The sequence below is a fragment of the Parus major genome, chromosome 1A (genome assembly GCF_001522545.3).
Source record: "Parus major isolate Abel chromosome 1A, Parus_major1.1, whole genome shotgun sequence".
NCBI classification, from domain to species: Eukaryota; Metazoa; Chordata; class Aves; order Passeriformes; family Paridae; genus Parus; species Parus major.
Genome location: NC_031773.1, coordinates 68,626,880 through 68,643,899, shown reverse-complemented (window position 1 = coordinate 68,643,899; position 17,020 = coordinate 68,626,880). Strand labels below are relative to the sequence as shown.

The following is a 17,020-nucleotide window of genomic DNA, read 5'->3' as shown; positions in this document are numbered from 1 at the left end:
TGGAAGAGACCTTTAAGGTCATGGAGTCCAACCCAGCCCTGACACCTCGACCAGATCACGGCAGCGAGTGCCACATCCAGTCTGTTTTCACCACATCCAGGGATGGTGACTGCACCGCCTCTTCTTTGGGTTGTGGCAGTTTCTGCAGTGCTTGAGGGGTGTTTGAGGATTCTGCATCTCTTGTTTAACATGGCAGCTCGGAGAGTCCAGATAGGTTTAACATGCTCTGCCTTCACTTCGCATTTCATTTCAAAGGAGTGCTTTCTGTCTCTGCGGAGGCTTCAATTACAGAGGGCCAAACGACAGGCGTAATTAAGACAAGTGGTGGGATACCAGCGGAGCACTTCGGCCTTTCCACCGAGCATTTTGCTAAATCCTGGCTCGATTAATCCCTTTAAACATCTGTGCATCCTCTGCTCCGCGCAACTCACCCCTGGCCGCCTCTCCCTTCCGTGGGGGGCTCCGGCAGAACCTCAGAGAGCCTCAGAGAGCCTCAGAGAACCTCAGAGAACATCTCAGAGCCTCTGAGAGCCGCACAGAGCCTTTCAGAGCCGCACAGAGCCGTGCTCCTTGCCATGCGGCTCCCGCCCGTTCCCTGCGGGAACGCTGCCGGGCGGGCGGACGGGAGCGGGCCGTGCCCCCGCTGTCCCCCCGCTGTCCCCCCGCTGTCCCCCGCTGTCCCCCCGCTGTCCCCCGGGCACAGCCGGCTCCAGCTCGCCCCCAGCTCGCCTCCAGCTCGCCTCCTTGACGTCATGTCTGTGGCGAGGCTTCAGCAGGCGCAGTGGAGGCAGCAGCGCGTTAAAGTTTCAGCTGCAGCCCGGCGCTCCCGGCGCGGGGAGCTGCGTGCGGCCGCCGCAGCTGGAACATCTGGAAGCGTTCAGTGTGTCTGTCTGCCGGCGAGAGCGAGAGAGAGAGCGGGGAGCGAGCTGAGGGAGGGGAGGGAGTAAGGGGCTGGGACTGTGCTCTCTCTTCCTCTGCAGAAACAGCTCCCTGCCAACACAACGCGCTCAGAATGGCTTTGAAGAGGAGGAGCAGCAGCGTTTGAACATCTCCCTTTTTTTTTTTTGCCTCTTCCTCCTGTTGTTGCTCTTGTAGTTGGTGGATTTTAAAAAGACATTTAACCCTCAGAGGTTTGTCCTGGATGCTTTTGCTTTTTTTCCTTTTTTTTCGCCCCCCCTCTGTCGTTTCCCCCCTTCCTGTTCTTTTTTATGGTTTAACAGCCAGAGGTGCTGTGCTAAATTCTTGGAAGGGGCCCGGATGTACTGAGGATGCATTGCAATTTCACTAAAGGAGGCAGTAGTGGAAAGGATCAGGTTTTGGTGTTTGATGCAATAATGGGAATCAGGTAATAATAAAAGGGGAAATTCTGCAGCTCCGTTCTTCCTTGAATTTTACCAAGCCGATTTTCGGAGGGATTATTCTGGACTCGTTTTAAATGGTCAATGAAAACAAGAGGATGTACATTCCAGAAGAAAACCATCAAGGTAAGCCTGAGATTTACCTCCGAGGACCTAGCAACCATTCCCTCCCCTGCCCTTTGTCCCTTATCTCCCGGCCGGGCTCCGCCGCCGCCGCGGGCAGAGGCGGCCGAGGGGCCGGGGCCAGCCTTTGACACCGGGCTCCACTCGGGGCTCCGAGACCCCCGCAGCCCCCGGCTGCTCCTTAGGAAAGCCCGGCCAGGGAAAAGTTGCTTTGAGTGGCCGTGGTCGCCTTTTGGGGAGAAGGGGCGAGGAGGGAGGGGGAGCGCCGGGGGCTCCTCCGTGCCACAGCAGCCTTATCCGGCCGCAATTAGCGGATCTTTCCTAATGAACCCGCTCCTTCTATCCTCCATCTGGGCTTCCTAAGGCACCGGGAGAGGAGCCCTTCCCTTCTCTTACGCTATTTCCAATCTCTCGCACGAAAGGGGAGGGGAAGGGAGAATTATCTGTTTACACACATGTGCACCATACGTGCGCCCGTGCTGGGAGATCGAGGGGCACCGGGGGGTGCCCGCATTAAAATCAAAGTTGGCTTTTACTCGGGGCGGCGATTTCTGGCAGGATCGCCCGCATCATGGATACCGAGCCGCGCTGTTGCTCCTCGGCATTAGCGAATGTCCCCCGCTATTCCCTGTAGTAAAACTTTGTTTGTCCAAACTCCAGAAGCCTTCCCCCGCCCCCACCCTCCCCCGCCCAACCCCGGTCTGCCTTTCCCGAAGTTATTTTTATCCCGTTACCTGCATGGAGTCGCCCCCTCCCTTCCCTCCGGCCCCGGCCGCGCTCACGGCAGTGTTGCAGAGCAGGCAGAGCCATTTCCTCCGCCGGCAGCGGCTGCCGGGCTGTCTCTGTGCCCACAGCAGAGCCCCCAGCCCCGGCCGAGTTACCCCTCATCCTCCCCTCCTGCTCCTCAGGGCAGCCCTTCCCTCCCCGGCCGGCCACAACTCGCCCGCTGGCAAACGCGTCCCCGCCCGCTGGTACCCAACACCTGCTTCTGGGTGAGCCCCAGGTACCCCCGAACCCCCCAGCACCTGCTCAGGGTGAGCCCCAGGTACCCCCAAATCCCCCAGCACCTGCTCAGGGTGAGCCCCAGGTACCCCCAAACCCCCCAGCACCTGCTCAGGGTGAGCCCCAGGTACCCCCAAACCTCCCAGCACCTGCTCCGGGGTGAGCTCCAGGTACCCCCAAACCCCTGGCACCCATGACCTGCTCCAGGGCCGAGGGGAGCCTCAGGTACCCCCGAACCCCTGGGAGGGGCAGCAGCTCTGGGGCAGCCCCCGGTGGCAGAAGGGCAGCGGGCTTTTGAGATAACACCCCCCTCCTTCCGATGAAATGCAGATTATAAAGAATAAAAGCAGGCGGCACCCCCAGCCCTGAGCACTGGGTGGAAATGAGGTGGGAGGGGAAAGGAAGCAGCCCCTGATCCAGAGTGCTCCCTGCAAGTGGGAGCGAGTCTGCAGCACATGCATTCAGCAGGGATAATTGGGCTGCTCTTCCTGGTCCAGAGCTGATAAAGTGGATGAAGAGCTCAGCCTCCATAGCAATATGCCAACGCTATGGCAACCCAAATCCAGCTCCCTCCTTATCAGCTGCAGTGATTATATAATTGGAGGAACAGTTTTGCATCTGTCTCTTGATGCGGATTGTCATCACTCCCAGGTGAAAGAGCAACTTCTAAAGCAAACACAAAACCGGCCAAGTGGAAGAGAGTTCTGTTCCCCCATGGTGCTTGGCTTGCCATTTATTTACAGTCTCTCTTTATTTTATGCAAACAGCACCTGAAAGGTTAAATTGATCAGTAGCCAAGAAAACCTGGTGGTGAGGAGATGGGAGCAAACCAATCACGATGTGGGATGGAGCCATTAAAGCAGCCACAGATTGCCAGTGGCAAGGCAGCCACAGGAGCGGGCTAGGAGATGAAGGCAGGGCTGGGATCCTGCTCTGCTCCTCGTTTTCTGACATGGAAACCTGCTTTGGATCATTCTTGCACCCTGCACGCTTGCTGGCAGCAAATTTTGATGTCTGTTCTTGAGATGTGAGTGACGTGAGCAGGCCTGTGGCAGCATCTGCTGCCTGCACAGCTCTGATAGCAGCCAGCCCACCTGAGCTGCTCTCCCCCAGCTCCCTGGGCAGCAGCAGAGCCGCTCCAGCACCTCTCACTCACAGCAAAACCAGAAATAAAGCACAGCCAGGCCATTGGGGAGGGCTGTGGGGAAGAGGAGTTGTGTTTGGAAGGGCTTTGTTGGCTCCCTGACTGCCGCTCTGGGCAGGTTTGTGATGTGCTTGTTTTACACTTCTGAATGCATCCTGAAAATCTTTGACCCTAAAGTAGGGATTTCCTCATTTTTTTGGATGCTAAGCCTGCTTCCATTTCAGTCTCCCGTTGCACAAAGGCAAGTAAATAGTGTGTTATTTGTCCATGCTGAGACACAGTGTTGGTTTTTGCTACACAATGGAGCATATAATTTTTTAACAATAATTATTCATCGATACAGCTTATGTTTGTGTAGAAAATGACAAAACCCCACCCAAGAAGCGCCAGCAAAATCTTCCAAAACTAACTGCACCCCATCTAATGCAGATGTGGGGCTGGCTGGAATCCTAGACTGGTGTCTTTAGTGTGTTCCCTCCCCGTACTTTTACAAACTTGATCTCTTGAAATAAAAGAGAAGAGCGGTTTGCAAAGCCACGTGTTGCGGCCCCGGGCTGGCCTCTCGGGGAGTCCGGAGCTCACACACCCGGCTGGAGCCGCTGCTGGCTCTGCGCTGGCCACATCGGCCGGGAAACGAACCAAAGGCGAGGGTTTGCCGTGATTTTCAACCCCGGGGTGGGGAGGGGAGCCGGGGGTCCCCGGTGCCTCTCCCGGAAGGTGGCACTGCAGGGCTGCGGAGCCCGGCGGCGCTCGGCAGGCGGCTCTGCCCGGGATGCTGCGGCCAGGCAGGGATGCTCTGGCCAGGCAGGGATGCTCTGGCCAGGCAGGGATGCTGTGACCAGGCAGGGATGCTCTGGCCAGGCAGGGATGCAGAGGCCAGGCAGGGATGCAAGGATCAGCCCGGGATGCTCTGGCTAGGGAGGGATGCTGTGTCTATCCTGGGATGCTGTGACCAGCCCAGGATGCTCTGACCAGCCCAGGATGCTCTGGCCAGCAGGGATGCTGTGACCATCCTGGGATGCTGTGACCATCCCGGGATGGTGTGACCATCCTGGGATGCTGTGACCATCCTGGGATGCTGTGACCCTCCCGGGATGCTCTGACCATCCTGGGATGCTCTGGCCATCCTGGGATGCTCTGGCCAGGCAGGGATGGTGGGTCCAGCCCAGCTCTGCAGATGGAGACACCGAGACATCAGTGTCTATCCCAGGACAAAATTCATTAGGGTTGAAGAGCCCCTGGTAGGTCATTTATTCCATGCAGTAATGATCTCTAAGTGAAAAGCCATTTCTGATACTGGTGTCTGAACTACCCTGCCTTCAATTTCAGATAATGCCTTTGGGCTTTGTCCTTATTGCATATTTTGAACAGTTTTCTACCTGCTGCTTGTAGAAAAAGAAGCCCCTCAGGTATTTGTCAACCAGAATTAGGTCTTCTTGCAACCTCCTTTCCTAACCTGCACATACCCTGTTCTTGAAATGTTTCCCTGTAAGACACTCTTTTCATAGTCCTTGTATCTCCTGTATCTGTTAAATTAAGAACTAATTAGTGTATTCCCTTTATTTCTCAGAAGCCTATTGATAGCGAGAGGGTCAAGTCCCAAGCAGAGTCCCTAAAGTGTTTTCTGACCTGAAACGAGGGTCAAACCCACAAATAATCCCCTTAACTTTGCAGGTATAAATAGAGATGATTGTGTACACACTTCACAGCTGATTTCAGTGCAAGAGCTGAAATCTGTCTCATGCTGTGCTACAAGACAAAACCATTGGCCCTAGGCAATAGAATTTATTGGATGTTTGCTTGAATTTTCTGCTCTGTTTTCAGAAAAGCAGATTTATTTCCTGTTTGTTTTGGGGCAATGCTTTCATGTGGAGGAGAAACCACGCTCTTGCCATGGTGACAAAGTGACCAGATGAGCAAACTTAGTGCTGGTGTTGGAGTATTTGTTCTTGTGCTCTTGTTTTGCTGTGAAGGTTGGGCAGAGAATTAGTCACAGGGCATAAAGAATACCTCAGTGTGGTCTGGAACAGCTTATCTTCAGGATTTTTGGAGAAAAAGACTCTCAATCACTCTTTAAAGGTGCAGAATTCCAACCTCCCCTGATTTAACAATAAACACTTGTCTTTATGAGGTATTATCTCCTGCCTCAAAGTCCTTGGAACTTTAATTCAATATCACATTTAATTCAATATCATATGAAATAGAAGTGTAATGAAAATATGTAGTGTAAGGTTAAGTAGCAATACTTAAACATTCTGCATAACACAGTGCACTGCATTTATTTGCAAAAGTTGCCACCAGAGCCTTCAGAAAGGTATTTAAGTGCTTTCAGTCATTCCCTATCCTTAAAAGGAGTATTTAAGCATCTTGCTGACTTTCTTTCAGCTGTGTGGAAAATGGTTCTACATCCATGCTTAAAATACCTGAGTACTTTAAAATATTTTATTTAAAATATTAAGTATTTTTAATTATTTTATTATTAAAATGCCTGAGTTTACCTGAGTGGCAAAATAAATTAAATTTACTTCTTGTGTGAATTGTCACTGTGGCCATGGACTTTCTGGGAAGTGTCTTGTTTAACCCTTTCTGGGAAATAATGGAAGGAACAGAGTCATTCAAGGCTCAGGAACAGCAAATAAAAAAGCTCTCCTGAGCAAGTGTTCTCTAAATTTATTGACTATCAACCAGCACAACAGATGTGGCTGCGTGCAGTAAAAGTCTCTCTTAAATTATTGAACACAACAAATCAGATCAACACCAAAGAAAGCTTTTACCAGTGGCAGATATGTGCTTTACAAAACATAATGTTATTAAATGGTTCAATTGACTGTCTTTTTTTTTCTTTTTTTTAAGGCTGTGTACAAACCCAGTGTATTTTTTTTGTCAATCATTTATCTTAAACATTGGTTTTATTTACATAGTGGGGATGATAGGAATTTGAGAGCAAGTGTATTCATTAAAATGTTTATTACTGGGTTACAGCATCATTAATTTTAGGAAGAGAAAATGCTGTTAAGGGTTCAGACATGTTGGTGGCCACTGAACACTTTTCCCTTTTCTGGTAGTTCCCCTACTACCTACCATAAAACTGGCATTTCTTCTTTGTAGTATCACCAACCAAAGTTAAAAAATAAAAACAAAGATTCCCATTTTTAGAAATATTTCTTGTTTTATTGGAGTAAAAGCATCACTGTGAATTTAAACCATGCCAAGATTTATTCATTTTTTCTCAGACTTCCTTTTTTATTTAATTTTTTTTTAATGAGAGAGGAAGTTGTTCAGTGCAGAGAGGGCAGGGATGGGCTGGATGCAGGAGGTGGGGTGGTCCTGTTGGCATCTCTGATATCCAGAATTGAGGTTTCATGGTCACAGAGGCAGCTGGGGCTCTTGGAAAGTTGTGAAACCCATCAGGGCCCAGTGGAGAGTAAATAAAAACCCTTTTCTGAAAGGGTCCCTGCAGTTCTGCCGTGAACATGGAATTTCTGTGCATGAGACACAACCACCAGAGTGGAATTAACTCCTTTTAGAACTTGAGATGGTTTCAGGATGGGTTTGTTCCTGCTGGAGGAGTCACAGGAGTCTCTGTACAGTACACAAAGATTTCCAGAACAAAAAACCTGCCTGAATTCCCCCCAGAAACCCAAAAAAAACATTAAGGGTGGTGTGGTTTGGAGAGGTGCCTTTGGGGGAAAAAAAAATACAAACCCAAGGAGAAAAAAGATGAATATATGTGCTGTAGAAGGTGACAGAAGATTTGATGGAATCCCATTTTGTCTTTATTGGTCAGACTGGCACTTGTCCAGGGTAGCAAGGCTGAATTATTGCAATCCTGAGCTGATTGTTAGCACAGTTCATCCTCAGGAGGAGATTGGATTGAGGAGAACCAAGTGCTGGTGCCTTCCAAGGGGGGCTGCTCTCGTGTCACCTTCCCACAAAGCCATTTCTGGGAGCTGCTGCTCTCCCTGGCTCAGCTTTCACTGCAAAAACTGCATTTCTGGGCACTGAGGATGAGCTGGTTCTGTGGGGCTGAAGCTGGGTAGCACCACTTTGGCTTTTTTGGAAATCTCTGGGGTGTTAGGAGCTTATACAGAAATGTTAAAATCACATTTATAGAGGATTTCTGCAATCTTCCTTTTTTTTCTGGTAGTGTCTGTGTTTTTTTTTCAGTCCCTCTTAGAAGATTCTGAATTTCAGTGGCTGCCTCAGCAGGCAAAACATTCAGATTCCATGAGAAAACACCAGCAAGTTGAATGTCCTTTGACAGCTGGGAGAAATTAGCAGAGTACCAGTTAAAGCCTTGTTTGTAGGGGGGAAAAAAGAGTTATTTAAGGTTAAATCTGTCAAGAAATAAAATAAATCCACAAGTCTCACCTGGGCACGAAGAAACTCAACAGATTTAGGAGCAAGGGAAAATTTGCTTCTTTAATAAAAGACAGAAGATTAAAATAAAATTATTATTAAGGGTGACTGGAAACTCTGTGGTTTTCAAACCAGACACAGTAATAAAAAGAAATCTGATTGCACAGGAGCTCTTTTTGAATTTTGTACATAAACCTTAAAGAGTTAATTGTTGCAAGGAAAATGTTGTCTGAGAACCACTTAACCTTAAAAAATACCCTGAGATACATTTAAAATATCCTCCTCTAAACAGTATTTTTATTTATCTAAAATATTCAGGTTTTTAACCCACTATGTGTATGGTTGCCTTGGGGTATTTTGGAAAAAACAATTAAATATGACTGAACATGACATTATAATTACAAAGTAAATATGCTCTAATTGAGTAATTAACTCAACATTTCTTCCTAAAGGCATTGTAGGAACAAAGTCATGTTACTGATCAGATTTCAGATTCTTTATTCCAAAGGAGGAGGGAAAAAAAGGCTTCAGTTCTCCAGCATGGCTGGCTAGATGTAAAACTTAAGATGCCTCAGTTTTTAAATTTGAAATATAATTTTGGAATTTCAATATTCACATATTCTTCTAATGCTTTTTGCCAGATGAAATAATCTTTTACTGAGGCAAAAACAATTCTTGTGTCTCTTTGCTTGGAAGTCATCTCAAGTCTTTTAGGTTCGTGTATTATTGGAAAAAATAATAACAATAATTTTGAAGCTGCAACTTGTGTGATTCAGCTGTTAGCAGCAGAGCTCCTGAATTTTAACTCCTGGAAGGCAACCATGAACTGTGTGAGAAGCAAATCTGTGTGAGCATAGAAATTAAAATTAAAATTAAAGTTAAAATTAAAATTCAAGTTAAAATTAGAATTAAAATTACAATTACAATTAAAATTAAAATTAAAATTAAAGTTAAAGTTAAATTAAAATTAAAGTTAAAATTAAAATTAAAATTAAAATTAAATTAAAATTAATGTTAAAATAAAAATAAAAATAAAAAATAAAAATAAAAATAAAAATAAAAATTAAATTAAAATCACTGTGTGTTGAAGGCAGAGGGGAAAATGAATTATCTCACCTAAAAGCCCTGCACAGAGGATTTATATTGGACTTTATTTCTGACTGACAAATGTCAGGAAGCTGAAAGTTAAGACTGATCTGTAATACCAAACTTTGCTGGGTTTTCCACCCAAAAGAAAACTCTCCATGCAGACCCTACATGTAAATATTAGACATTTGAATTAAGTACCAACTTGCTGTTTGATTTGCTTGGCAAAATTTAACTTATTGACAGCAAAGTCAGCAAATGAAGTCACACAAACCCAGGGGTCATTAAGGAAACAGGAAATCCATAATATTCATTCCTCTCTGGAGCTGTGAACAAATAGACTTATGCAGGGAGGAAGGCTTCACCTGCATGCTGAAATTCACCTATGATAATTAAATTGCCTATTATTGCTTTTATAAATTGTGCATTGCCTGTTATTATTGCCTATTATAAATTGTATAGATGCACAGAGTGTTTTCAGGTGTAATTTAAATTCAAATTGGTGTCTTTAGAGAGAAGTAAAAGGCATTTATGGGGTGAAAATTGAAAGTGATCAGGTTTAATTGTGGGTTTAATGGAACTTTAGTGTGACTGTATTCAGGAGCAATAGCTAGGAGTGGATTACATGAAATTTTTACATCACTTACACCTAAGTGAAAATTTTAAGTGAGAAGCCTGAGATTTGCAGACATCAGTTACAGTTTCAGCATCAAAAGCTGAACTCATAAATCAGTGAATGGCTTTAACCATAGAACTGCAATATCTTGATCCTGGCAGATTCTCCCTGGCTTTGGCTCAGCTGCAGGAATTCTGTGAGTGTGAAGTGTTTGGGGTGTGCACACACTGCAGAGCTCTCAGAAACAATTCCTCCACTTTTCTTGGAGAATTATTTGCAATTTGTTCAAGGTATATTGAGCTTATTGCTCAAATCAGAAAGGAGCACATTCAGGAGGGAATATGCTGAAAAAAAAAACCCCAAATCCTTAATTTAGTTTTTTTTTTAAGGCTTACATCGTGACCAAAATAAGGGTTTCATTTAAATGTTGGATTTGAAAGGGTTTGTGATGGATTGGGTTTGCAATGGCACAGTGATGACTGGAACAGAGTAATTCTGAACATCTCTCACCTTTTCAGCCATTAAGGCAAAAGTCAGAAATAAAAGCAGACTAAGATGAGCATGACTTGAAGGCTTTACTCTGCTTTAAGGCAAAGGGTGTCAAGAAAGATCACAAAAAGTTGTGTCCCAGCTTGCTTGCAGTGATAAAAACTGTTATTCATGCCAGGAAATCAGACAAAAAACAGCAAGAGGGACTTGCTACTGGCACTTCTTAAAGACAACCAAAGAGTTTTAAAATAAAATTGAAATAAAAGTTCAGGCATCAAACTTCAGGCAAATGCAGCATGGAGTTTTACAGGTGGCTGGCAGAATCCCTGGGAATGGATGGTGGCACACGGTCAAACACAAAGTGCTTAAAAAAGGATCACATCTCCAAGTATGAATAATTCAGCAAAACACTGCAGGAAGTTTTTAATGCTGAGAATGCAACTTCTGCTACTTTCTATGAAACGTTGTGCTCAGACATCTCCTTGAGTGCTTTTAATTTGCAATGTGGTTTACACAGCTTGGAGTGTTTCTGTGGGGAGATCTGCATTTGACTGGAGCACACATCCTGCTGTTCCAAGGCAAAGCTTGGATCTAAATAAGTACATGTGGGTCAGCAGTTCTTCATTTTTCCAGCACTTAGCATTCTTATTGAGAGCTTTGCCTTCAATTTGCTCTTATTTCATCTTTTATTTTACTTTTATTTTACTTTTGTTTTGGGGTGCAGGTTCTTGAGATTTTTTTTTTTTGCTGTGCTTTCAGGAGGTTTCTGCTGGGGAACATCAGTGCCCAGAGCACACTGAGTGCTCCTAAGGATTTTGGTATGCATGCTGCTAGAGCCAGAAAGAATTTCTCATTATTTATGAGGTTATGGGAAATAAAAGGGAAAAGGGATGGGAAAGCCCCGTGTGGAGTCGGTTCTACAAATATCAGGGGGAAGGAAATGGATTCTTTTAGTATCAGTGGTGTTTGAGACTTCAAAAGGAATGTGACGTGAGCCCAGCCAGATGGTTTAATACATTGGTGGATTTTATTCCTCCTGTTGGAATACTATTTTGGAATGCTGTTTAAAGATAGAATTAGTGCAGAAGATGGAAAGCCCCACTTGTCATCTCAGGATTTCAGCCTCTGGTTCGTAGCTAGTTGTTCTGATAACAGCAGGAGGAAGTATCTGAGGCTGCTTCTGCAGCTACAACACACTGAACAAAGATCTGACAGACTGTCAGGTGCTGCTTGGGAGATTAATGTGAGGACTGGAGTAGGGACATTTAGAGGATCAGACTGTGTTCTAATTTATTTCTGTGTTAGGATGTTTTCAGAAAGTCTCATAGCTCCACAAAAGCTATATTTCTTTCCTTTTGGAAGGTTGAAAAAGAAATATGTTCTCTGAAGTTATTTACTTCTCCTCTTATATATTTACATGGTCGTGATCCCTGTAAAATGAACATCTTCCAGTATTAAAAACTCTCTTCATCTTCCCAACGTGCCAGGTCAACAGGCTTGGAAAATTAATTTTCTCTTTCTTCATCAGCCATGTTGTGTGTGCTTATGTGAAGATATCACCCTAGGAGGTGCGTGCAAAGAAATTAATAAGGCATTCCATTTGAATGAGATCCATTTTCTGAAATGGTGTTTGGTTACTGATGCCATCGAGCCTGGAGCAGCCACAGCAGTGCTGGGCTGTGTTATCCCAGTGTTTGGGTGTAAATCAGGGAGAATCAGCCCTGCCCAGCTCCTCCTGAGTGCACAGACAGGTTTGTGGCACAATCAGAACCACAGGTTGGTTCTTCCCTGCTGGTCCAGCTGTGGTGGTCAAGGAGCACAACACAACTCTTGTGCCATGATTTATCTCTTTCCAGTTCTGCTGGCTTGCTTGTTCTCTGCCTCTGTGTCTCCCTTGTCATTCCAGTCTTCTCCAGAATATTATTCCAGAATAAACAACCCAACCCTAGCTTGGTTTTATTTTTCCCCAGCTGCACCAGTTTTTGTATCTGCACACCTGGATTTGGTGTTTGTGGTACTGGTTTTCAGTACTGCTGGCCTCATTTCCCATCCCTAACACAGTTACCTGGGCACTGCTGTGCCTGGGATAGTCCCCTAGAACATTCCTCAGCTGGGTGTGAGGTTTATTCCTCTCTGGGGTGTGTGTGGAGCCTGGCCACTCCTCCCAGTGCCCCCCGTAACTCCTGTCAGCTCCTGGCTCTCTGATCCCTCCTGCTCATTCCTCACTCACTGCCAGCAGTTTTCCATGTCCTGCTGGGTCACCCAGACACCAATTCCTCTGAGCAATCTGAATTTCAGCAATGATCACAGGTAAAGAGGATTCTCCTCTCTGCTCTCAGTGATGTTTCACCTGGTGATGCTCAGGACACCACGGAAGGAACTTGATGTTTTGGGAACCAGTGACCACATGAGGAGCCAGGACACAGACTGCTGGTTTTGGAGCTTTGTGATCAGGATGTGTGTGGCTTCCCTCTTGGGTGTGAACTGCAGAGACAAAGTGTGTTTGAGTGCAGATATTGCCATGATCAGACAGGAAAGGGGGCTGGTGCCTGGTGTCTCTGGGGACTGCACAGGAGGAATCAAACCTCCCTCTTCCTCCCAAACCTACACAAACTTACCACTCAGCACCTCCAGGGCTTGAATAGCAACCTAGGTATAGAGATATTTCTGATTTTTATATTTCCAGCATGTGTATCACGAGGTTTTTATTTATATTTTTTTATTTATTTTTTTTTTCCAAATAGCTGGACAAAAAAAATGACCTGTTGTTGGGAACCATTAGAATGTCTTTGAGATGTTTGCAGTTGCACTGTGCCTACACAGTTGTGTGTATATACAGGCAGAAATAGAATTTCTTTAGTGGACCAGAATGAAGAAGTGGCTGTGATTTGGAAGGATCTAGCTGTGTTGTGAAAGATTTTGTAAGGAATAGAAAAGTATGAAATAAGATAGAGCTGCCCTAAGTTTTCATTGTAAGAGATGTCATTCTTCATGTAGTAAAACTGATCATTCATCCTGGATTTCATTTTACCTCTCTGTAGGTGTTTAAATTGTCTAGATTAAATGAAATTAACTGTTAGAGCTAATCCTTTGGAGCTGCTGTGTGATCAGTGGAGGAGAAGGCAGCCATGGCCAGAGAGCATCATAGATCTGTGAAAAAGCTGCTTTTTTGGGAGCTGCTTTACTCTGCCTTGACTGTGGAGCTAAAGCTTTGGTGACTAAGTGAGACTAAATGTCAGCTTTCAGATTGCTGGAACTCCTGAACTGACTTCTACCCTATGGATGTGTGTTGATTTCTAATTTTGGCTGTCAACAACAGAAGCACAGTGCGAAGAAAGGAGTTCTGGGCCTATTTAAGTCACCTGTCCTTCAGGTGGCCTGTGAGGATGCAAATGCACACATGCTTGCTGTTAAACAAAAGGAATTGGCAAAGAAAAGCAAGATAAGGAAAATATCAACTTGGGGAAAATCCCAGCTGGAAATTCATGGAAGCTGCTTCTTGAGGAATATCCCTGTTAAATCAACAATTAGTTCTTCCTGAGATTATGTTTAGGAGTGGGACAATTTGTGAATGCAGAACAGGCAGCTCCAGTGGGGAGATGGATTTTCCAGTGCCAGGGAGCCAGAGAGGAGAGTTCTGGCAGGGCCAGAGAGGGATCAGAGGAGCATCAGAGGAGTGATGCTGTCAGCAGCTCAGGCTTTGCTTCCTGGCTGCTGAGTGTTCCCCTGTCTGGAACATCCCAAACTCCCCAGGAAAGATAAAATAGTGCAGAGAGGATTCTCTGTTTGGGTGAGCAAATGCAGCATGCCTGGTGTCAAGAGTGCCATTTTGGAGTGGTGGAGAGCTCCCTCTCTCAAAGAGAAGATGAATTTGGTCTTACGAACTTTGTTGAACCTTGGGCATGCTGGAAAACTTATTCCACCTGCCAGAGCCTGGATTTCCAGGTGATTTCAGCCAGAGGGAGAGCCCTTGTCCCCCAGGATGCTTCTGGTGACATCAGAAAAGGTGAACCTGGCTTGGAGAGAAGGTTTTTATCCCCATAAATCAAGGGTGGCACACTCTTTCTTTAGATCTGTGCTGCTGTATCACCTCAAAGAATGCACATCTTTTCAAATTTCTCCCTCTCACTGCCTCAAGCAGGGACCTGAAGTTTTCCTGCATCCTATTTATCCCTTCAGGGTCTCTTAGCCAGGATTTCCAGCTCTGGCCCTGCCCTTTGCACCAGCTCTGGAGCTCCCAAACCCTGCTGAGCTCTGGAGAAAGGCTGTGCCCCAGCACCCACGATTTTTTGGCATCTGCAGTGGCAGGGACCTGCTCAAAGAATTGTTTGCCCTTCTCACGAGGTGCTACTGAAATAATTCAACTTTGTCAGCTCACTTGTGGAATGTGAATTTTGAAAAAAGGGAGTAAGGGGATTTTTTAAATTAAATAGCAACCTTTGCATGTAGTGTTTGGCTTCCAGTTTAATCTTTCAGAAGAAATCACAAACATATGTTTTGCCTCTTTGAAAAGCTATTCTGTAATTCTGCATGGGGCTGTCTCTGATGTTTTCTGTCATCCTTTCACCATTTGCTTTTGAATGCTCATTTACTGTCTGCGCCTGGTAATGATACAATGACTCAAAACAAGAGAATGTTTTGGGAAATGTATGGATTTAAGTGGGAGTAATTTACTTAAAATAATGTTACTGTTTTTGTAACAGTACTTTTCTGGTTAAGCCATTGTACTGCAAATAACTTGAAATAAGGACAGTGGGGTTCCCCAGTCTACACGTGGAAATGTTGTTGCATTTACCCACTAAAGGCCTCAACACATTGCAAAAGATACATTTTTACAGAGACATTTCTAATTGGTGTCCTTTAAAGATCTTCCTGAGAGCTTTGAGTTTCCTTCTGTCTTTGGGCTCTGTGTGTGGGTAACAGATTTTTGAGGATGTCAGCCAGGCTGAAGAATCTCTCCCAGCATTTTCTGAATCCTGTTTGACCACCAAAAGGATTTGTTAAAAAATGAGGCAGAGCTGACCTGGGGAGATAAAGTGGAAGTGAAATTTCACAGTTAAATTTCCACTGGTTGTTGCTCCTGGTTGTCACCAGTGTACACCTTATTAAACATCTGATTTTGCTTAGTTACAGCTACCAAACACTGATTATAAATGAGGCTTGTTCCATTAAGTTGAAAGGGTCATGAGGTGTGTCAAAAACCTTTCATTTGCTCCTGCTCATTAATTCTGATCAACTTTTCAGAGCTCTCTCTTACGTAAGACTAAATGCTTTGGCTATTTTTAGTCTTTAGTGAAGACATCATCCTGCTCTACATTTCTTAAAACTCTTTTTTTCCAGTTCCCTGGACTTTCAGGCTTGCCTGTAGGTTGGGAATGGTTCAGGGCTGTGTTTTTGAGTGTTGGTTCATTCTGTCCAGCTGGAGACAGCAAGAACAAAGCAGCTCAGTCACAGAAGAAGAATTTACCTGCACATGCCTCCATCCTCCAAACAGGGAGGGCACAGCACTTACGGCAATCTTTAAATGACCTGGATGTTTTGAGGCCTTCTGTTGTGCTTTTTGGTAGTTTGTTGGTTTGGGTTTTCTTGTTTTCCTTTATTTTTGTTGTTGTTTGCTCTCTAATGAGCAGCACCAACACAGAATCTCTTGGTGATGCTATCAGATGAATGGTTTATAGGGAATTTCTTGGTTTTTTGTGATGCTGATGCTGCAGAGCTTGGAGGAAGGAACACAAAAGCCTCAGCTTTCACCAGCTTTGGTGGGATGTGCAAATTCCAAAGGCAGAGCTGGAGCAGCAGCCAGAGCCTTCTCCCAGTGGCTGGCAGAGCTCTCACGGAGCTGCTGTGGGTCTGATCCTGCCACCTCTGCTCTGCTGGAACTCCAAAATCCATGGATGGAATCCATAATCTGCTTTTATATCAACAGGAGCTTTGACTCTTTATTGATATCAACAGGAGCTTCCATTCTTCATTGATATCAACAGGAGCTTTGACTCTTTATTGATATCAACAGGAGACTTCATTCTTCACTGATATCAACAGGAGCTTTGACTCTTCACTGATATCAACAGGAGCTTTGACTCTTTATTGATATCAACAGGAGCTTCCATTCTTCATTGATATCAACAGGAGCTTCCATTCTTCATTGATATCAACAGGAGCTTCCATTCTTCACTGATATCAACAGGAGCTTTGACTCTTTATTGATGTCAACAGAAGATTTGACTCCTGATTGATATCAACAGAAGATTTGACTCTTTATTGATATCAACAGAAGCTTTGATTCTTCATTGATATCAACAGGAACCTTCATTTTTAGAAAGAACCTTCAAAGACTGCCCCAAACCTTTGTTCCCACCATAGGAAAGCTCAAGGAGGAGAGGCTGAACAAACCCCACTGAATTATTTTGGGGTTGGGTTTGAGGTGTTCAGCCTGAGATGATTTTCCTGTTATTATTATTATTATTATTATTATTATTATTATTATTCAGGTTGGAAATGCCCATAACTAGCAGAGCAAGCCAAGAGTTGGTATTTTTACATTTGTACATGCTTAATATTTAGACTTGGAACATTCAGCAAGAAGATAGCAGTAGTTTAAAAATAAAAACATTAGAGAAAGGTCTGTGTGCTGGAGCTAGAATTTATTACTTTAGGTACCAAAAACCCAGTAAAATTATTTTTCTCTATGCAAAGTGCTATAAAAAATGACTCTAAATCTAAATATGAGTCTAAATAGGTGTTATAATTAAAATTATATATTATATATCTCTTATATAATTGTATATGAGATATAATATATATAACTATAATTATATATACAATATATATAATTATATCTAA

At 44.6% G+C, this 17,020-nt stretch overlaps 1 protein-coding gene across 14 annotated transcripts in view; it reads left to right on the top strand.

Moving 5' to 3' along the window:
* Nucleotides 1-957: 957 nt before the first annotated feature.
* Nucleotides 958-17,020, top strand: part of CACNA1C (calcium voltage-gated channel subunit alpha1 C) — a 435,290-nt gene continuing 419,227 nt past the window's right edge. For all 14 annotated transcript variants that reach the window (XM_033514757.1, XM_033514754.1, XM_033514753.1 and 11 more), the window contains exon 1: nt 958-1,484. In XM_033514757.1, the coding sequence (XP_033370648.1) occupies nt 1,436-1,484 (49 nt within the window). In that variant the 5' untranslated portion in view covers nt 958-1,435. The remainder of the gene's footprint in view (nt 1,485-17,020) is intronic.